General features: G+C 43.0%; 1 protein-coding gene across 2 annotated transcripts in view; it reads right to left on the reverse strand.

The window, feature by feature from the left end:
- The window catches only part of DDHD1 (DDHD domain containing 1), a 68,892-nt gene that overhangs the window by 33,204 nt on the left and 12,983 nt on the right, over positions 1–22,705 (reverse strand). Inside the window, exons 2-5 of one of the 2 annotated variants that reach the window (XM_063159645.1) lie at positions 21,791–21,964; positions 16,688–16,789; positions 9,795–9,923; positions 7,278–7,425 (exon numbers count right to left, since the gene is read on the reverse strand). In XM_063159645.1, coding sequence (XP_063015715.1) covers positions 7,278–7,425; positions 9,795–9,923; positions 16,688–16,789; positions 21,791–21,964 — 553 coding nt within the window. The remainder of the gene's footprint in view (positions 1–7,277; positions 7,426–9,794; positions 9,924–16,687; positions 16,790–21,790; positions 21,965–22,705) is intronic. The other variant, XM_063159646.1, reaches the window with a different exon arrangement.

Consider the following 22,705-nt stretch of genomic DNA (forward strand, 5'->3'; position numbering starts at 1 on the left):
GAAGAAAGGATTTCATCAGAAGGCTAGAAAGGAATGATAATAAAAAAAAAAAGTCGTGACAGACTCAGAGAGCCTGACACAACTGGCTGGGATTGATCATGAAGTAAAAACAACCACATGAGACCAATCAAAGATGCACCTGTTGGCAAACCATCTCCAGACCACATTCCACAGCCATCAGATAATTATTGTTTACATTTCTTTTCTGAGGCTTTTCAGCTTCTCAGGAGAAAAATCCTGGCAAAGGGATTTTTCAGAAAAATGTGTCAGTGGCAGGCAGCACTCACTGCCTCCTTGAGGAAATAATAGCACCTTATTGAGGAAATTCAGGGCTGGCCTGGGCTCAGTTTGCTGAGCTGAAGTGAGCAGTGGAAGTGGAGCTGTGCTGAGAGATGAGGAAATGGGAGGGAGAGGCTGCTCCCAAAGCTCAGCTGCAGAAATGCCAACTCCACTCTCCCCACGGGCAGCTATCAAAGAGCAACTCAAGACTCAAGGCATGTTCTGCCACTGCTGCTCTCTGAAAACTGCTGTGAAATCGCTGCTCCACAACACACACAGACTCATCCTGCTCCAGAGGAGAGATGGCAACTCCAGGATGCAAATCCCTGAGTTTGGGTTTGGCTTGGAAGGGGCTTTAAAGCCCATCCAGTTCCACCTGGCTCCCACAGGCAGGGACACCTTGCACTAAACTGGGATGGTCCAAGCCCCCCCAGCCCGGCCTGAAACACTTCATGGCATCCCATCACTCATCAGTAACATAGAGGGGATTCAGGGTGAGAGCCAACACCTGTCCAGTCACCTTTTCCTGTCCTTTCCTGAAGATTTTGGGGTGCTTGCCAGCCCAGCTGGGATCCACACTCCATCCTTCTGAAGAACAACAGGATTTTGCACCATCAGAGGCACTGAAGGTGCTCTGTTGGTCGATCACAGGATCCTGGGAGGTTCAGGTTCTCCATAATCTCCTCCAGCACTGCTTTCCAAAGGGCAGGAAGGCTTTGCCCTGACAGGGGAGCTGCAAACTGATTTAGCTTCAGCTGCTTCCCAAATTTTGCAGAATGATGCTGATGTTAACAGAGCAAACTGCTGAAAGCTTGAAGAAACCATTCATCTTAATTCCAAGTTATCTTTGCAGATTCCCTTCAGTCAGATGATCCATAAGAGAGAAACAGGGAATTGTCTTTAAGCCTTAAATGTGACAGCTTCTTACTCTGAACTCCCAACCCACTGCACCCACTCCCTGCACCTTCCAGATCCTGAGTGTTGGTTCTACCACCCAGACCCATGAAGAAGAAGGTGAAGAAGGACTAGGATCCAGATAAAATCCCACTTTTTTTACACCAACTGGAGTGATCCAGCTTACAGTTGGGATGGTGTGAGCAGGGAAAAGGCTAAACAAGGGATTTGGGGAGGTTGGGAATAGGAACAGCCCTGGGGATACACCCAAATCCTGAGCAGGCTGCTACAGCTCCTGCCCAACACCCAGCCATGAGTTAGGTAATAAAAACACACAAAACAAGCTGCTCCAAAAGCAGTTCATGCCCTAAATGTCACCTTTTACCTCTTGGCCTGAACTTCTCTTGCATGACAGGCTCAAGTTGAAACCTGTAAGGCAATGTTTACCAGCTGGGTGCTTAATTCCTGCACCAAAGGATGAAAAACAAGCATTTAATATGTATTTAATGCAATGCAAGGATTTAAATGGAACATAAAGCTACCAAATACCTGAAGAGCTCATATTATAGGAAAGATTTTACAGGAAAATCTTCATTTGAGATTCTAGCAGCACACATTAATGCAGTGAAAGGCTTCTGAGAGGCTCTGCCCAGGCTTGCATAGCAATGGAAATGTACCAAAATAGCTATTCCAAAGTAATTATCCTAATGATAATCCACAATTAAAATGCTTTCTAATGGGACTTGCAATAAAAATGTAATTGGTGATTAGGCCAAGATGCTGGTGCTTGTGCAGACAGCAATTTCTGGGCTGTGAAGAGCAGCACAGACAAATGTGATTTTGGAATCCAAACAGGAGATTCAGACAGAGGCAGAGCCCAGCCTCAGCTGAGAGCAGCCCAGAAGTGACACAAAACTGCAGCTGCTCTGGAAAAGCACAGCAGAGTCGCTGCCCTCATTCCCCAAGCACAGGAGATGATGAAATTTAGCCCAGCCTAAAGGTTTGAGCCCTGCCTAAGGCAGGTGAAAGGTGTGAACTTCACCTGGGTCAGGTGAAACAACAGGAGATTTGCAAAGGAGGTTGGGGACTTGGGTAAGAACATTCCTAGACAGGCAGAGGAGGCCAAGATGATCTCAAGAGGGATGGGGAAGCTCTCCTGTGAGGAAAGGCTGGGAGAGCTGGGATTGCTCAGCCTGGAGAAGGCTCTGGGGTAGCATAAATGTGACAGTGAAAAACCTTCAGGAGAGCTGGAGAGGGACTGGGGACAAGGGATGGAGGGACAGGAGCCAGGGAATGGCTCCCAGTGCCAGAGGGCAGGGATGGGTGGGAGATTGGGAATTGGGAATTCCTGGCTGGGCTGGAACACCCAGAGATGCTGTGGCTGCCCCTGGATGTGCCCAAGGCCAGGTTGGACAGGGCTTGGAGCAGCCTGGGACAGTGGGAGGTGTCCCTGCCAAAGGAATGAGATGAGTTTTAAGCTCCCTTCCAACCCAAACCATTCCATGATTCTAAATTACACTCAGATGTTGGAGCTCTGGATGCTGAGAATTTCAGACTTTCTGTGCTGACAGGCTCTGACCCCCCAAGAGAACACTGCATTGACCTGAGGCTGTGGAGAAGCTTCCAAAATTAATTAATAGCACTAAAATTAAAAGTTTGTAGTTTGAATAGAAGTGTGTAACATCACAAGGTAAAAAAAATTAAAGTTTTAAAATACAGTAATAGATATAAAACAAGACAGAAGTTCTAAGTTTAAAGACAGAAGCTAGTCCTTCTTTACCTTCCTCTTCATCTTATTGATGGGTTTGGGTGGTAGAACCAACACTCAATATGTGCAACAACATCTCTCCCTCCCATTCACCCACAAATTCAACAAAACCACAGATCAACTTCCATGAAAAAAAAAATCCACTCCAAATAACAACATGTCAGTGTGTACAGTTCAAAGACATCCCAAAGAGATTTATTTTAAAGCCAACACTCTGCCTCATCACAAACCAAGGAATTCCAGGATTCTGAGGGCAAATAAAACCCCCTCCAATAAAGTACATTCTGCCACAATACCTTGCTTTGTATGAGGCAGAAATACAGATTATAAAGCCTTCTCCCTTAGAGAAGCACCCCTGTGGTACCAAGAGAGCTCAGAGCTCCTGCTGGGGCAGCTGAATCTCTGCTCCAGCCTGGAGGAGGGGCTGTCTCTTCCCAGAGAGTCCCAGGGAACATCAGAGCTGACAGGAGCAGCTTGTTGCACCAGCTGCTGTGCTACATTTAGATAATAAATGTGTTTAACTACCACGGAAAAAATAAAATTATGTCACATCCACCACAGACCTGCTCATCCAAGCATCCACAAGATGCATCTTTTCCATTTACCTACTCACAGGACACCCTGCAACCACAGCATCCAGCCAGGCTAACGAGGAGGTTGAGCTGCAGTCCTTAATGAAATTAGCAGGGATAATTTGGAATTTCCCTGGACAAGGGGTCTCTGTTTTCAGCTCTGTAACCAGCAGGATCTGCCTAATGATGCAGCAGCACCCTGGGAGCTGCACCAGCTTCTGCTCAAGGTGGGAACCTGAGGACAGAATGTGTCAAATGAGCTCTGCTGGGGTCCAGCTGCAGGTTTGCTACTAAAAAATGTGCATTCAAAAGGCAAAAAAAAAACCCCACTGACATCTTCCCTCCTTAGTTTTGATTTAAATGGTCAAAAATTACTTTTCCTTATTAATTTTCTTCTTCAAAAGGCACCAGTGTGTCCCTAATAGAAAAGCTGGTAAAAAACCACCCCAAAAACCAAACAGCACACAAATATCATGGATGAAGGTGCTAACAGAAAGTGCCAGTATGGCTTGTGAGAGCTTGGCAGACATTCCTTCTGAAATCTCTCCCTGCAACATATGGGATGTTCCTCACTGATAAGTTTTAAGCTGTTATTTGAAAAAAAAAAAAAAAAAAAAAAAAAAAGGGAAAGAAAAAATAAAGATACTTCAATCTAAAATGATGCTTTAATTTGCAAATTTTGTGCAGAATGCACAATTTATGCCAATAATTAGCATTTTAAAAGGCTATGCAGTGCTGTCTGGTATTTCTTGAGGATGTGAGTGAGATTTATTGAAGCACATAAAGTCTTGTGTCCCTTTTTGAGAAAGTATTTCATATGCAGGGCTGCCAATTAGAGCAGGACTTATGGAATGAATGAACATCTCTGACCTGAGCTGAAGTTAATCCACCCTGTATCTATGGAAAATGGAGGAGGGAGAAAGATAAAGCAGAAAAATTTAATGATTCCAAGGCTGAAGCTTTATTTCTGGTCACTGTTAAAAGAGCAGCTTACACTGAGGCTATCTGCATTGTGTGTAATTCCATCCCACAAAAATTGAAGTTTTTACATTGATTTTGGTGACTAACTTTGAGCCAAGGGCTGTGGAATCCTTTTTCTCTCAGCTTTGCATTGCTGGCTCTTAAACAAAGCGAATAACAGAGCAGTGAAGTGGCAGGACAGGGGTGGGGAGCTGCAGGTTGGGGCTCTGAGGTGACAAATGACACACAAGTGACACCAAAAGGTTTACCCTGGCACCCCAGAGGAGGCTGGAGTGGCACCAAGAGCTGTGGGGACACAAGAGGCTGATGACACCACGGCACAGAGTGACAAAGGGAGGGTGACAAAGCTCCCACCACAAAATCCCAGCAATCCCAGCTCTTCCCACGGGAGCCGCTGGGTTCGTCAGCGCTGAGGGAACCTGGAGCTATTTGGGACACACCATCCAGATCTGTAATTAATACCTTTTGAGCCTCCTCTTCCAGCTAATGAGGGATTCCTCAGTGCCACCTTGTCCCCCACACAGCTGCCACCAGGACTCGGTGATTTTTCTAGGATTCAAACCCATCTTTTCAGGTGCATAAAATCACAGATTGCTTTGGGTTGGAAAGGACTTAAAGATCACAAAGTTCCAACCCCTGGCATGAGTGAGGATGCCACCCACTAAACCAGGGCCCAAACCTGGCCTTGAACACTGCCAGGAATGGAGCAGCCACAGCTCTGGGAAATACCATTCCCCAGAGCCATCTGCAAACCAAAACACATCCAGTGAAGAGATTCCACAGCCTTTTTGGCCACATTTTGCCTTTCAGCCAGGCTCTGTGCAGAGCACTCCATGAGCAGCCTCACAACAAGAGCTTCATCCATGGAGGGCTCCTGTCCTGCTGGGAATGACAACATTCCTGTGTCTCCCCATTCCCCCTCTTTCACAGGATGCAATTTGCTTGCCCACCATCCCAACACCCAGCTCTGAGAGACTCCATTCAAAAATTAACTTTCCCATGCCACTTAATCAAAAATGTTCTGCTCAGCTCCTTCCCAGCTGTTACACACTGAATTCACCCAGGTGAATTTGCTTTTCCAGCATCCCAACACCCAGCTCTGAGAGACTCCATTCAAAAATTAACTTTCCCATGCCACTTAATCAAAAATGTTCTGCTCAGCTCCTTCCCAGTTGTTACATACTGAATTCACCCAGGTGAATTTGCTTTTCCAGCATCCTAACATCCAGCTCTGAGAGATGCCATTCAAAAATTAACTTTCCCATACCACTTAATCAAAAATGTTCTCTCAGTTCCTTCCCAGTTGCTGCTGAATTCACTGAATTCACCCAGGTACCACTGAGGAACAACATTCCCCAAATGAGGAACCTCTCCCTGCTCAGCAAAGTCACCAACCACAGGAGCCAGGATTTCACACAGAATCCTTTCAAAAGTCAGCAAGTCCAATTCCCACCTTGTCCTGAGAGGAATAATGAATTTATCTTTCCAAACAAGCTGTGGGTGTGCTGGTAGATAAAACCAGCGCTGGGAGATAAAAGAAACAATGGGAAGGATTCTCCACTGATTGATGAATGGAAAAAGATATTTGCTTTTACAAATAAACTTTAGGTGTGCTGATAAATGAAATTAGACATTGAGAGATGAAAGAAACAACAGGAAAGAAAAACCTCTAAATTCTGTAAGAATTAAAAATTAAAAGGGAGGGTTATACATTAGGGGGGCATCTCTGGTATCAGGTGTTTTGGGGAGTCTGTACCTCTCAAGTACCTCAGAAATGGGGAAAGAGAGAAGGGAAATGAGGCTGGGAAATTTGGATAAAAAGTGAGGCTGCATCCTCCAAAAATGTGAGAGATCCCAGGGGAATGCCCCATGGCCTCTCTCTTTATTTGAATAAAGTCAAAGGATTCCTCTGTCTCCTTTTTGGACACAAACCTCTGGTGTTTGTGGATTAATTTTCCTGACAGTCTCCAGCCCAGAGAACTGAGTGCCACCTCTTGGACACCTCCAGGGATGGGGACTCCAAACCTCCCAGTGTGGCATTCACATTCCCTGGAAAAATCCCTTTGCCCAGGATTTTTCTCCTGGGAAGCTGAGAAGCCTCAGAGAAAAGGAAAACAATTCTTATCTCATTTGCTTCTCCTGTGTTGTGCTCACATGTGGAATGTGTTTGGAGATTGTTCACCCACAGGTGATTGTTCCATTGGATTCTGAATTGTTTTGACTCAATGGCCAATCAGGGCCAAGCTGTGTCAAGACTCTGGAAAGAGTCACAAGTATTCATTATTAGCTTTTTAGCTAATAATATCTTTTCTGTATTCTTTGGTATAGTATTCTTTAACATAAAATAGTATTATAAAGTAACAAATTAGCCTCCTAAGAACATGGAGTGAGATTCATCATTGCTGCCTTTATGGGGACATTCCCAGCAAATACAAACCTCCCTGGGCAGCCCCTTCCAATGCTTAACAACCACTCCATGGAGAAATTCCTGCTGATGTCCAAGCTGAGCCTTCCCTGCTGCAACTCGAGGCTATATCCTCTTCACCATTTCCCCAAAAGTCACAAGTGCTGGTGATAAAATCAGAATAAACCTTTGCTCTTTGGCTCACAGCTCTCCCTAAATCCATACATCCCAACTGACATAAAAACCAGTGTACCCACAACACAAAGAATAATGACTCAGGAGAAGAGGAGGAGAAGGAAAACAGGCAAAGACTCAGCCCTAACCAAAGGCTCTGCTGTCACTCACATTAAGGCTGCTTCAAGCACCCCAAAGCACTCACATGGCTGTGTTTTTGATGATTCTTCCTTGGTCCATTTTCTGCCCAATGCCATGCACAACAAACACAATGTGGCTGGTCTGGGGTGGCTTGTCCTCTAACGTGGCTTCTTCTACATAGCCCCTGTGTAGCCTTGTCCCACTGCTTGAAGCTGCAGAAAGAACATTATCCCACATCAGAGACATTCTGCCAGGTGCAGGGCTCCCCTCTGCTGACAGAAGCTTGGCTTTTCTCAGGCCAACACGTTGAAAATCAGATTATATAACAGAGAATCATAAAATTAAAGGATTAGCATCTATTTTTAAATATGTGTGTACAGTACGAAGACATCCAAAAGAGATTTGTTTTAAAGCTAACACTCTGCCTTATCACAAACCAAGGAATTCCAGGATCCTGCACCTGATGGCAAATAAAACCCCCCTCCAATTAAGTTCATTTTGCCATAATAAAAGTGCCTATATTTTTAAATCTAGGTAGTTTTACAGCCCTGAAGGATTTAAGCAGCCAGGTGATATCCATAGCCACTTCCACTGCAAAGGGAATTAATTTCAGGTATGTTTGAGAGAACAACTCTTCAGAAAAGAGTTGTGTAACTGTGCACCCACTTTTACAGCACAGAACTCTTCTCCTGGGTGTCTCAATCAATGAAATTCCTTCTCTCTCCCCCTTACTCCCACAGCATGGAAAGATCATGGAAATGACCTGACCACACAAGTGATTAAATGTTGTCACTTTTTCCACCCCAGTTAAAAGAGCTGGTGGAAAATCTTCAAAATTTATCATTTTGATAAGAAAAATTGCTTTATTAAATACACTTTTAAAGCCCTGGAAAATTTAAGCAGCCAGCTGATATCCATAGCCACTTGCACTGCAGAGGGAATAATTTCAGGCATGTTTTGGAGAACAATTCTTCAGAAAAGAGTTGTGTAACTGTGCCCCCACTTCTACAACACAAAATCCCTCTCCTGGGTGCCTCAATCAATGAAATTCCTTCTCTCTCCCCCTTACTCCCACAGTCTGGAAAGATCATGGAAATGACCTGTCCACATAAGTGATTAAATGTTGTCACTTTATCCAGCCCAATTAAAAGAGCTGGTGGAAAACCTTTAAAATGCATCATTTTGATAGGGAAACTTGCATTATTTTGAGCTGATCCAACCTGAAATTCCCCCCTTGTTCCTCAGCTCAGTGACCAAACCCAGATCCAGTTCCCCAGGGCAAATTGGGCATTTTCTCCCTGCTGTGCTGACAAACCCGTGGGCACAATGTGCCTCCATCCCCCTCTAGTGACACTCGGGGGACCACACCAGGCACCAGTGCTGGCCTCCAAAACTGGAACTAACAGCTTATTTTGGTTTTAAAGAGGAGGAAAACACCCCAAACCCACTGAGGGCATTTTTTTACCCAAGACAGGTTTTATTTATCAAGTGAGTTTCTCTTTGACATTTCTCCTCCACAAATTGTTTGGGACAGATCTCATTATTTACTACACATTATCCCCAAGGTGTTCTGGATAAATTACTTCATTTCTTCTGGAACTGAAGCACTGAATTATATTATTATTTTAGGAAACATTAATTAAGTGTTCAGCCAGGAATCCTGGAGGGTAAGAGGGCATTAATTACAGGGCAGAGGATGCAGAATAAAGTCAGAGCTGTGACCTGACCTTGTCTGTTCAAGGAACAAACCAGATGTGCAGGTTCTTGTTCTGGTATCCTGCAGAGGACAAATTCCCATTTTCTAGGATGGAAATAATCTGCTTTTTCCTTGAGAGACCTCCCCCTTCTCTTCCAACCATCTCAGCTTTGCTGCCTGACTGGGAGTGTTGAGTTTAAATAAGCCTGAATTTCTGCTGGAAATAATTTCTGTCTAAATGCCCTTTCCTGTCAGTTCATACTTTTGTTTTATGAACAGAAAAATGGCTGGATGGAGGTGGGGAGAGGGAAGGTATGGTCATGTATTTAAGGAATGAATCACAATATCTAAGTACCCAGCAGTAAAATTAAAGTTGCAAAAGGAACTGTAATCCTTATATTATTACAGGAATAATTCTAATTTTATATTGAATTCTAATTTAATTCTAAAGGAATAATCCTAATTTTACATTGAATTCTAATTTAATTCTAATTTTAGCTTCTGGACTCTGCCACTGCAATATTTTCATGTATTTGTTATGTAGGGCTAACTGCTGTATCCAAACCCATCAAAATAAAATTAAATTATAATAAAATTATAATTTTAATTTAAAATTAAATAAAAATAAATATAAAATTAAAATAGAATAAATCAAATATGTAATCTAAATAAAATAAAATTTAAAAATATTCACATCCAAACGGATTAAAATTTAAAAATATTAACATCTAATTACAATTATTTTCACAAGCTAAGGACTCTGAATACTCATATAAAGTAAAAAATGCAATGGCCCAAGTGGAGTACTCACATTAAAACCTTTTGTAGTTAAACTTCAAATGCTGGCATTTACAATATTCTTTACAATGTTTGGGAAAGATTTACCTTTGGAAAACCCCAACTTTTGTGTGACAGTCCTTGCAATTTTGGATGTTGTGGCATCACTGTACAGATACACCTCATCCACACTGTGCCAGTCCACATGGTTACGGCTCAGCTTTAGGCTGTGAATGGCTGCAGCAAAAAGGAATAAATACATTGAATTTAGGTGGGGAAGAGGGAAAAAAAAAAAAAACAAAAACAAAGAGAGGAAGAAGGGTGATTTACAGACAGGTTAAAATCTAGAGCTCTATTATGCTTAAATTTGTGGTATTTCTTACCTTGAGGAATTTTTACACTTTCCTTGAGGAATTTTTTGGGTTTAACCTGAGCAGGACAAGCAGAAGTTTGAAGACCACCTGTGGGGACACTTCACATCATTCCCCTCCCACCCTCATTTTGGGGTGGGAATTACCCAAAATATTCCCTTAAAGGGGGCAGAGTAATGGATCCCGAAACACTAAAGGTGGGTGTGATGAGCAGGTGGCTGCCTCAGGTATTTCCATCACTAAAAAGTGGAATTTCAGCCCTCTCTCCCATGCTCTGCTCTAACACAGAGGCTCCCAGGGCTCCCTTGCATTTCTCCCCTTTCAGAAATACCTCAGGGCTGGAAGTGCAGCTCAGTGAGCCTCTGAATGGGCAATTTCTGGCACAGAACAGAATGCAGCTCTTTGAAAAGCCACTAAGAGCTCTGGTGGTTGGGGGTTTTTTTTGCTGTGCACTGATTGTGTTTTTCCAGATTTGGAGCTGATTGAGCTCTGAGCCCGACCTCATGACACACACAGCCCGACTGTCAGGATTAAACAACAGGCACGTTGTGATGCAAATCAAAATCATCCCAGGCTTGGAGCTTGCAGGAGCCAAGCTGGGTTACAATGATTTGGATTTCACCAAAATTCGCTGCTGAGGTCTTGCTGAACATGGGGTGCAGAGCAGAGCTGACAACAGGAATAGCCCTGTGACCAAAGAAATGGTGATTTATCTGTCACTGCTCTTGCTGGGAAGTCCAAAGTCATGGAAAACACCCAGAGGGGCTGGTTTGGGGTTGTTTCTTCCACAGCAAGCAGAGCTCTAACCTGTCTCCTCCTTGAATCACCCAAATGAATTTTTTATACTCTTCTAAAAACATTCTGAGAAAGCCTGAGCCGACACAATTTCCAATTTTAACTCTGCTCAGCCAGATGTTGTGACCTTTCTCCAGCAAAATTTTTTGTTTCTTTGCCAAAGCAGACAGACTTGACACAGACTGATGAAAAACTAAACAAAATCTGTAAGGCGCACGGTGATTAAGAGAGGATTAGCACTTGTGTTGTGGTAAACAACTGATTCACCAAAATAACTGGAATTACATCGTTGTTTTCCACTGGCAGAGCAGGAAGAGGAAAGAAATAAGCCTGGCTTTGAAGAGCAGAGATGGTCTGGTCTGTCCAGGAGGTGCTCAGGAATTGTTCCATCTGCATTCTGCAAAATCCCCCTGAGAGAATGATGCTGGGGAAGCTGGCAGAGCAGGGGTGGAAGTCTGATGCCTTTGGAGGGTGTTGTGTTCAACATCCAAAAAAAAGAAGAGGAAGAGATGAGGTTGAATATCTAGAAAAAGAGCAATTTGTGGTGGAGCGATCCTCAAATTCCTTCTAGAATCGGGTCCAGCCTCTCTACTGGAAGGAACATAAAGGAACAAGCAGCTTTTCCCTACCCTGCATTAATTATTCTCATTTGGGAAGAACAAATTCCTCACTTTTATGCTGTTCATGGACATGGAGGAACACCAACATCAACTACAAGATGTGGAAGCACCAAAGTATTTCAAACGAAGTTCAGCAGGGCCAGGTGTGAGGTTCTGCACGTGGGTCAGGGCAATCCCAAGCACAAATTGAGGCTGGAGGGAGAATGGATGGAGAGCAGCCCCAGGGAGGAGGATCTGGGGGTGCTGGGGGATGAGAAGATCAACAGGACCCAGCCATGTGTGTCTGTAGGCCAAGGGCTGCATCCAGAGAAATGTCACCAGCACAGAGCTGGGGGGGCTCAGGCTGGAGAAGAAAAGGATCCAGGGAGAGCTCAGAGCTGTTGGAACCCTGGGAATTGCTGAGAATTTCAGACTTTCTGTGCTGCCAGGCTCTGACCCCCAGGAGAGCACTGCACTGACCTGAGGCCCTGGAGAAGCTTCCAGAATGGAATGGCAGAACTGGGATTGTGGGTGTGGGGTTTGGATAGAACTGTGTGATATCACAGGGTGGAAAACTCAGAGTTTGGGGGTTTAGAATATAGCAATATATAAAAACAAGATGGAGGTTTTAGGGTGAGGCTGCTCCTTCTTCTTCACCTTCTCCGTGGGTTTGGGTGGTTTTGTGTAATTGGATAAAAAGTCCCCATTGCAGCCATGGGTCGTTGGTTATTGGGTTAAAAGTGAAAATAATTGAGGTGTCATTTCTTAACTGGACAGTTTATCCTTAAAAAGCCTTATAGAGAGAGCTGGGGCTCCATTTTTAGTTTGTTAGAGTGAAGTGCTGCAGAACTCAGGGTTTGTGAGACTGTGACAGAGGTAAGAACTGATAAACATCTCAGTCCCAACAAGAAACACCATCTTGTGATGACCTTGTGATAAAAAGAAGATAAAACTCGACACAGAGCCCGTTCCAAGGCCTGAAGGGGCTCCAGGAGAGCTGGAGAGGAACTGGAGACAAGGGATGGAGGGACAGGACACAGGGAATGGATTTAAACTGGAAAAGAGCAGGTTTAGGTTGGATATTGGGCAGAAATTCTGCCCTGTGAGGGTGGCGAAGCCCTGGCACAGGGTGCCCAGATCCCTGGCAGTGCCCAAGGCCAGGCTGGACAGCGCTTGGAGCAGCCTGGAAGGTGTCCCTGCCCATGGCAGGGGTGGCACTGGATGAGCTTTAAGGCCCCTTCCAGCCTAAATCTTTCAGGGATTTGATTCTGTGATTATTTGACAGTGAGGGGATTATTTAAACCCTTGAGAGTTCAACCAAAAGGAGTTTCTGCTGCTGACAGCCCCAGGGGGTGTTCACAGTGAGACAGGGAACGCAAAAATGTGTCTTTGGGGAGGATTTGACAGCAGTCTGAAAAGAAACATCCTGAAAAAAAAATAATCAAATATTCCAAGTGTGCTTTGCAGGCATGGGATTTTACAGACTGACAGTGGTGGTGTGAAGCTGAGCCTGAGGAAGGGAAAGTGATGCTTTGTGAGGATGAGGAGAGGACAGGACTGACAGGAGGACTGTCCTGTGAAGCTCCAGAGGGCTCAGAGTGGCAGCTCAGGGAGTCCCAGGTGTCAGGGAGCCACCAGGGCGTGCCACAGCCTGGCTGAGGGAGCCCAGGGCAGAATGCAGATGAGGCAGCAGCACAGGGGAATCTCTTCTTGCTCATCCTCCAGGAGCACAAATTCCACACCTGAGGGGCCTCTCCAGGGTACCAGGCTGGGATGGTGCTGAGCTTCACTGAGAGCTGACTGTCCATAAATCCACAGGGACAGAAATCTCCCTCTGGACCTAACTCCAAGAACTTGGATTTTAAAAGAGGGAGAACAACTTTTTACATGGGGAGATAGAGAGAGGAGAAGAGGGAAGGGTTTTAAACTAAAGGAAGAGAGATTTAGATTAGATTTAAGGAAGAAATTCCTCACTCAGGGTGGGGAGGCCCTGTGGCTGCCCCTGGATCCCTCTGCATCCTGCAGGAGGACAAATTCCACACCTGAGGGGTCTCTCCAGGGCATCAAGCTGGGATAGAGCCAAGCCTCCCTGAGATCTGCATGTCCATAAACCCACAGGGACAGAGAACTCCTCTGGCCCTGACTTCTCATGGATTTGTTCCCATGTGGCACCGCCCTGGCACTGACAGCATTCCCACAGACATCCCTCTGCAGGTGCATCTTCCCCAGATGCAGAAAAACCCTCCACACTTTTCTGGAGAAGAGAAGGCTGTGGGGGACCTCCAATGTCACTGTTAGATTTTCTGGAAAAATCTCTTTGCCAGAATTTCTTCTCCTGGGAAGCTGAGAGGCCTCAGAGAAAAATGAAAACAATAATTATATGATTTGCTTCTCCTGTGTCTTGCTGTTTACAAATGAGTTTGGGGATTGTTTATCCAACAGGTGATTGTTTGATTGGTTTCCTGTGAATTGTTTTAACTTAATGACCAATCACAGCCAGCTGTGTTGGGGCTCTGGAGAGATTCACAGGTTTTTCATTATTATCTTGTTAAGCCTTCTGTCTGTATCCTTTCTCTATTCTTTAGTATAGTTTAGTATAGCATAATAAATATAATATAATATACTAAATATAATATAATATACTAAATATAATATAATATAATATAATATAATATACTATAATATAATATATATAATATATAATATCATAAAATAATAAATTAGCCTCCTAAGAACATGGAGTCAGATTCATCATTTCCTTCCTGTAATGGGGGACCCTGAAAATACCACACTCCAAGAACTTGGAGGGGGATTTTAAAAGAGGGAGAAAAACTTTTAACATGGGGAGATAGAGAAAGGGCAAGAGGGAAGGGTTTAAAGCTAAAGGAAGAGAGATTTACATTAGATTTAAGGCAGAAATTCCTCACTCAGGGTGGGGATGCCCTGAGGTTGCCCAGAGAAGCTGTGGCTGCCCCTGGATCCCTGAAGGGTCCAAAGCCAGGTTGGACATTGGGGTTTGAAGCACCCTGGGAAGATGTGGAATGAGATGGGATTTAAGGTCCCTTCCAGCCCAAGCCCCTCTGGGATTTTAGTCAGGGATTGAAGGCCAAGTCCTTGGAGATGAGGCCAAATTTTGGGTTCTTTTGTAGCCAGAACTTAGAAATGAAACATTTTTCAGGAGCACCAACCAAGACCGACACCTGCAGTGTGAGCATGTGAAAAGCTCAGCCCTGCTGGAGATGGAAGATGGGATCAAGAAAAGATTTCTTTCAGCTGAAGAAATCAATGGCTGCTATCACACAAACTCAGTTTCACCAAGAGAGATGAACCCTGAGGGGAAAAAAAATCCCCCTGAAAGGTTGAAATCTGAAAAATGAACCTTAAAACACAGAACAGATATTCCTAAAGCCTTGCAGAACCTGATCTCCATGAGGCTTTTGACTCATCTTCAGTCAAAAAAATGGAGAAAAACAGAGGAGCAGAAACCCTGCACTGTGTTGTGCACATGGAAACACCCTCCCATCCTGAGCACCTCCTGCTCACAATTAAACACCTTTTTGAGCTAAATACCTGCTTCTCTCCTTGATGCTCTCATCCACCTGCCAAGAGCAAAGCACAGGGTGGATCTTTCCTCCCCACAGTCTGATGGTGCTCAAGTCCAAATCAATCCAGGGAAAAGCAGCTTTGAAGTGCTCAGGGCTGACTCTGCCTCCAAGGACAAAGGCACTGTCATTCCAGCCAGGATAGAGACCAGAGCAGGGATACAGACTGTCTCAAAACCTCTCATGCATTCTTTTTTTCCCCCCAAGGATTTTTAAATTAGTCTGTCTTGCAAGCAGCAGGTGCCACACAAAGCCTGACACATGGTACAGGGAGCTGAGAACATAATTTGGCTGCTGTTGTTCCTTCTGAAATGAATCTCAGGTTCTGCTACAGAAACCTGTAGATTTAAAAACCTTTTCTTATTTATTTTTTTTAAAAAGAGCCATTAAAAAGGCCATTACTCTTAATTAAAATTTCTCACATTGCTGTCATTTATACATCGCACTTCATCACCTCTCAATTCATCACTGTCACTATTTGTCACACAACCACCTAATTTCAATTTCTTTTTAATTTGAGCACATTCATTACCACAACTGAGCATGATCTGAGAGGAAAACAAATGCACAACATAATTTCAGAATTTCAATTTACAAAAGAAAAGGCAGAACTCCTTTCTTATTGCTTGAATTACACTGATTCACCTTTAACAGACTTGGGTTCACTGTGCGAGAAGAGGCAGGAAAAAGTTTACTGCAAAACATTTTGATTTCTGGCATTTTCCATTTGGACCCAATCATATAAAAAAAATAATTAAAGGAAGCCAAAAGGCAAACATTTATGCATGTCAAAATAAATTCTTAGAGTTCACAACATCCCCAGGAGCTACAAGAACACAAGGTATGACAAGAACAACAACTCCAAGCCTACCACGTGCATTTACATTTTAAATTAAAGGCTTTAGAAGTCAGTGGAAGTTTAATCACTCCTGGCTTTAGCAGAGGCAGAGAGAGCCCAGTGAGAAGAACTTGGAGCCTCCTGCAGTCATTAATGGCTCCTGCAGGATCTCCCCCCACTTTCTGAAATAAATGTGCAGGGCTTCAGCTGCTGCAAAGGTCAGGGCTGTTTTCAGCAGCTCAGCAGCCCTGAGCTATAACCCACACAGCTTCCCCTTTTCCAGGGGACTCATTCCATTCCAAAGCTGCAGCAAAAATGAATTATAACTTAAAATTAAACATTATTATCCCAAAGAAAGCAGCAAACAAAACATTATCTGGAAGGAACCCTCCATTCCTTCTCTGACAGAACTGATCTCACCCCAGGCCTGCTGCAATCCTAAAAAAATCCCTTTTATTTTATTGAAAAAGCCAAATCACACCAAAGAGTGCAAGAAACAAATATTCACAGTTTTCATCAGCCACAAACAATTCTAAATAAGAATTACTGCATGACACTATGAGCATCTACTTCTCTCTAGGCCTCACAACACTTCTACTTTTCCTCTAAGCTTTAGGATGCTTTTTCCTTCCTCTTGGAAAGAAATTGCATGGATACAGCTCAAAAAAAAAAACCTGAAGCATGTAAATCTAACATTTAACTGAGACAAGCAAACTAGAATTTAAAGCTTTCTAAGCCAGGAGCACTACCAAAAAAAAAAAATTAAAAAAAAAAAAGAAATCTCCAATTACTGTACCTTGGGAATGCTTTCTCTTAAGACATGTAGCATCTGATTTCTCCTTATATCCTCTCCATTTGAACAAAGAAGGGAGGGAGAAGGGAGGGAGGTAGTAGAGAACTAAAAGTAAAAACACTGAGCTTCAAAGTAAAATTTTTAAAAGGGGTGTCATTTTTTTTCATTAGTATCACCATTTTCAGGAAAAAAAAAAAGGAAAGAAAAAGTCACATTTTCTAGAAAGAACTAAAATGTATATATTAAAAAAATAATAATAAAAAAAAAACAACCAAGAGATTTTGTAGCAAGTCCCAAACTCAATATTTTCACTCTTCACAAGCAGTTATGACATCACAACAGAGCTAAAAGCATCAGTAAAAGGCACTGGCACATGGTGTCACCAGGGTCACCTAAAGCATCATCCCCTCCCTGGTACAGGGTAGAACTTCCTAAATGTGCACTAAAAACTCCATTTTAAGCACAACTCTGGGGTTTTTTCCCCCCAAAGAGCGTGAGAGGATGGTTAAAAGTTAGATTAGACAAAATCTCCTGCTCTTGCCCTGTGTTCTGCAAGGTTTCAGCACTCCCTGATCCAGCAAAGTGAGTGACATCCCACACTCGTGTCACCTGCCCCAGGTGTGCCCACAGCTCTCAGGGCAGGTGTAAATGAAATGTATTTATTGCTGCACATCACTTCTCCGGGGATGGGGGGAGGAAAATCAAAATAAATTCTCAGAGCTACAGCACTGAGGATTCCACAGAATAATTTAATTTGCAATACTGCACTGGCTTTTTACTTCCCTCAGGAAGAATCGACACAGGAAACTCAAGGAAAGTAGAGGAAAAATTGCTTTTCATGGCGAGGGTGGTAAAATACTGAACAGGCTGCTCAGAGAGGCTGTGGAGTCTGTTGCTGGAGAGACTGAAAATCCCACAGGAAACATCCTGAGCAAGCTGCTCTCATCAGAGCAGGGAGGTTGGGTTTGAGCATCCCCAGAGATCCCTCCTGACCTGCACAACTCTCCAAGTCTGTGAACAGGAATTTCCCATCTAAAGGTTAACTTAGCTGTGCTATGAATTTTTTTTATACAGTGAGAAAATGCTATTTGAAAGCTAAGACAAAAAAAAAAAAAAAAAACAAACAAAAAAAAAAAAAACCCCAGCTCTTCCAAATGCAATTTTTAGAGGTTTTGTGGCCTTGACCACACACTGAAATTCTGTAAGAAAAAACCCAACAGAGTTCTGCTGTCTCAAAATCAATGCATCGGAATATTAATTCTAACTGGCAGGATTTTTTACTTCTCTATGTCTATCATGGAATCACAGACTATTTTTTGGCAGAGGCACTGCTGGGGTTCATCTGCTCCAATCCTCTTCACAGATCAGCATCAACTTCAAAGTCAGATCCAATTTCAGGTTTGAATCAGGTTGCTTGGCTGATTTCCAGCTGAATTTTGAGCATCTCTCTGTGCAAATACAAAGAGCTGTATCTGTTCCTATCCCACCTTCCTGAAATATGGGTCTCCTCGAGCCAGGTCTCATAAGCTTTTGGAGATCTATTTCACACCCAGGATTGTCTAAGGCAGCTGAGCTAAGGCATAAAATCAGCAGGATGGCTTCTGTGGGAGTGCTGGAAACAAAAAGGTTTTAATAAAAGGCAAAATAACAAAGATCTTTACAGAGAAAAACTGATCTAGGTGCAAGAGGCCCCTGGTAAAACATCTCACAAAAGTGATTGTTTTTTTTGTTTTCTTCTTTTTCTAGTAAACTGCCCAGGCTGGACTTTTTGGCTTCTGTCCCATTAGCCATCCTTAAGTTTGAGGTGAAGTTCCCCAGGTCCTATGAGATGTCTTTTCACCTCATTGAGGAGAGAAAATTCTGGGCTTATTTCCTTTTTAAAGGGACAAAAATAGTTTTGTCACTCCATCAACAAAAAACCACATTCCTATACCTTCCTATCCCATAAGTAAAGCTTTCAGCTTCACTCCATCATCACTAAATAAATATATCTGAAAAAGGTCATGAAGCAATGGATGATAGGAACTTTACTGGTCTTGTTTTATCTGACAACAGCCTGGATATGCCAGAAATCTCTGCAAAATGCTGCTCCTTTGATGGGCTACTTCAGATAGGTGCTGAACTCACTGCCTGCCAAAGCATGAAGAAAAGGCAGTTTCTAAATCTTCTGTCATTCTGTAAATTTTAAACTTATTTACTGCTATGTAGGTGTCCCTCTCCAGCTCTCCTGGTGTCCTGGAAAGGGCTCTGAGCTCTCCTGGAGCTTCTCCTCTCCTGTTGAGCACTCCCAGCCTGGCTCCAGAGCAGGAACAGAATTCCAGAGGGGTCTCAGCAGAGCAGGGGGGACAATTCCTTCCCTTCACCTGCTGCCCAAGCTCCTTTTGATCATAAAATGCCCCATTTCTGCACCCTGCCACTACAACAATAATTCATCTGATGAACTGAAGGGCATCAGGCACCAAGAGGAGCCACTGGCATCAGGCACCATAAACCAAGCTCATTTTGCAAGGCATGAAATTAAACACTTTGTGAGGATGAAAATCAAAATGCAAACTACAGATTGCTCAGCAAAGGAGTGATTTCCAGGCTGCCCCATGGAAAACAGAGCCTGGGGAATCACTCCCTGTCCTCTATGCTTGCTGTTCCCTTGTGCTTTCTGATCCCTTCTGCATTTAAAGCTCCTTGTGCTCCCAAAAAAAAAACCAAAAAAAAACCCAGCAAACTTTTATTTGTAAAGAATAACACAAATATCAGCATGGGCATCATGTTATTTGTCAGCTGCAGGTTGGAGACTCTCCTCCTGAATAATTCTGCACTTTCAGAAGAAGGTTTGCTGGGATTAACAGTTTAATAACAGGCCATTTATCCCTCCCATCACCACCAAAAGCCTTGGATGAAGCTTGGTGAGTTCCTTTTTAACACGCTGCAATCCAGGATTAATAAATGAATCAGAATTAATAAATTTAATACAATTAATAAATTTAATTACTGGAGTAATCCTTGGTACAAAGGGGCTGTTACAGCACCTTGTATTAATTTTGCTGAGGAATCAGAGGACCTGATCAGTTTTTCATCCCTCACAAGGTTTTATCACAGCACTGGGAACAGTCACTGCTTCTCAGTGGATATTTCCAGATTTAGCTCAACTTTTACTTATCATAAACAACAGGTACCTTGATGGCACCAAAAACTTCTTCATACAGGATGCAATTACAGCAAAACGGAGCATTTAAGAAATTTATAAACTGAATTCAGCTAATTTTGTTTATTTCACCAGTTGCAGAGCTTCTCCCAGTGCCACTGCAGATGGCATTTGTGGATGCCAGAGGATCCAGGAGGCATTGAGAGGCAAATTAGAATGACAAAACCACTTTTCACACACTGTCAGCTGTAATTGCCCTGCAACTCTCCTATTATTACCAAAAAACCTTGTTGGAACCTGCTGGTGACTTGACATATATACCACTGAAGTGATGCCATACATAGCTTGGGGGTTTTGTTTGTTTTGGGGCTTTTTTGGTTTTGTTTTGTTTTTTGGGGGTTTGCTTTTTGGTTTTTTGGTTTTGCCTTTCTTCTTTTCTGACTTTGGCTTTAGAAAAGGCACTGGCACCTGAATTTGGACTTTCTTTTTCTGATCTTTTACATTTTCATAAATATCAGTGGTCATATCTTTCTCATCACACTCCCCAGTCCATCCAGCATCAAAACCAAAAATTTCTGTTCATAGTCCAGACTTTATCTGAAAAAAAATCCCAACCCTGACCTCTCTTATTTACTCTATAAGGAGAACCCAAGTACCACTGCAGCCTTCCCTCAAAAATTAAACTACCAAAGGCTGGGAGCACTCAGGAACCACAAAGATTTGCTTTCCATGTAAAAAACCATAAATCCCTGCCACTAACAACCCTGAGCTTTGTGCCTCTGGGACAATAAATCAGAAATACAGGTAAAGTGCCTTTCCAGAATGATGACTGCAAAGGCACAGAGCTGTGGCTCAGGGCTCACACCACTTCATGCACCTTTTGGACAGAGCTGTTCTAGCAGGAAATTGTTCTGCAGCCTTGGACAGGTGAAAAGATCTTTTAAAGTAGCACAAATAAGGAAAAAAAAATATTCATAAAGTCCTCACTAGTTTTAAAGGGGAGTTAGAAACTCTCTGTAATGCTGAAAAAACCTCCCTAAATCAAGAAATGACACTTTGGTTTTCTTTACAGTGATTACAGAATTTATTGCTGGGCTTCCAATTTATGAACAAGGCTTTACTTGTGTGGCCACACATAAGAAGTCCTGGCCAAAACACAGCCATTCCCACACTGGGTGACTGCTCTGCACAAAGCTCCACTTCAAAAATAAAGTTTCTTTGTAAAGAATAACACAACCAAATCCCTGCTGAAATATCTTGAAAGCTCTCTGTACTTGAAGCTTGTGGTTTGTAGATTGTTCAAGCAGGAGACAGCCAAAAGTGTGAAGGCCAAAAATTGTGATTTTTTGCTGTGCAACACCTGCTCTGAGCAATCAATTCAACTGTGTACATTAAATAATAGAGCAGTAATTTCAGTAATTTTGAAAATGTTCCATGCAGCAGACCAAGATTCTCAGCAACACTACCTGAACATCCTCAGCCTGCCCATTAAAATGTAAGGACTCCCAACAGAATGCATGCCCAAGATTTACTGCAGCTGAAAAATAATAAATCCAGCCTGAATCAAAATGGAAAACGGAATGTGATTTGTAAAAATGATCCCACTCCCTTCAGGGCAGAATTAGGGATGCTGAGAGAATGAGGGATTGCAGAGAGCAATCAGCCAGTTTGCCTTTGGACACTGACCCCTATTGTCCCATAAAGAGATTTTAGTTTGAAATGAGATTTCAAACACAATTAGAAGATATGAAACACAATGGGAACAAGATATTTCTACGTAACTTTCATTTTTACAGCACTCCCCAAACATGCTGCAGCAGGAAATCCCACACTGGAAAACGGGAGAACAAACTGATATTCCCCAATTTCCAGGATAAAAAGCCAAAGCAGATCACATTGTTACTTAGGAAAAGCACATCTCAAGTGTCCAAAAAAATGTATTATAGTGATCTAAACAATCTTACCCTCCTTGCCATCAACAGGTTTGGATATTTCCATATCAAAGCTCTCCTGCAGCTGCTGGCCTTTGAAGCGGTTGAGGTGCTCCTGCTCTATTAAATTACTTTCCTCCTCTTCCAGGGGCTGCCAAGTCCCATCAATAAACCACTGGCCACGCATGACAGGGATCTTTTCAGACTCTAAAAAAAAATAAAAATACAAAAAAAAGAGGGTTTTTTAAAGCAACAAATCACAAACTGAGAGTAGGAAATGGAGTGTAATTGCAAACCTGAGCTAGTGGGATTTCCCAGCTGTGTGTGAGGATGTGAGAGAGGGACAGAAAAACAGAATTCCAGAATGTTCTAGGGTGGAAGAAACCTTAAAATGCATCCAGTTCCACCCCTGCCATGGCAGGGACACCTTCCACTGTCCCAGGTTGCTCAAAGCCCCATCCAGCCTGGCCTTGGACACTGCCAGGGCATTTCCAACAACCCAAATTACACATCAATTAGCATAAATGGTGGTATTAAAAATTCAAGTTTTTTTTTTTTTTTAATTAAATCCAGTGTTTTACTGAGGACTGGTTTTGGTTACTGCTGTTCTTGTTTCAGTTTCAGTTCTCCAAATGAGGAAAGTGGGGGCTCTGCATTTGCTGTGCATGTGGCAGAAGAAAAATCTCTTAAAAATATATAATTTGGTGCTTATTCTTTATCAAATTGTGCTTCACTGTTGCCCACACTTACTACAGGGAGCAAGAACTCCCCTCTTACACCCAGGACAATGACATCCATTGTAATTCAGCTTTGAATTCCTCCTCCTACATCTGGAAAATCAAGGAGAAATTCACTGACCCACAAGCTTCAAAGATCCCAAATCCAGGTTTTTATGGGATTAACACAGATTTGGGTTTGCTGAGAGCACAGAGCAGTGGGAGCAGGGAC

The sequence above is a fragment of the Melospiza melodia genome, chromosome 6, assembly GCF_035770615.1.
Source record: "Melospiza melodia melodia isolate bMelMel2 chromosome 6, bMelMel2.pri, whole genome shotgun sequence".
NCBI classification, from domain to species: Eukaryota; Metazoa; Chordata; class Aves; order Passeriformes; family Passerellidae; genus Melospiza; species Melospiza melodia.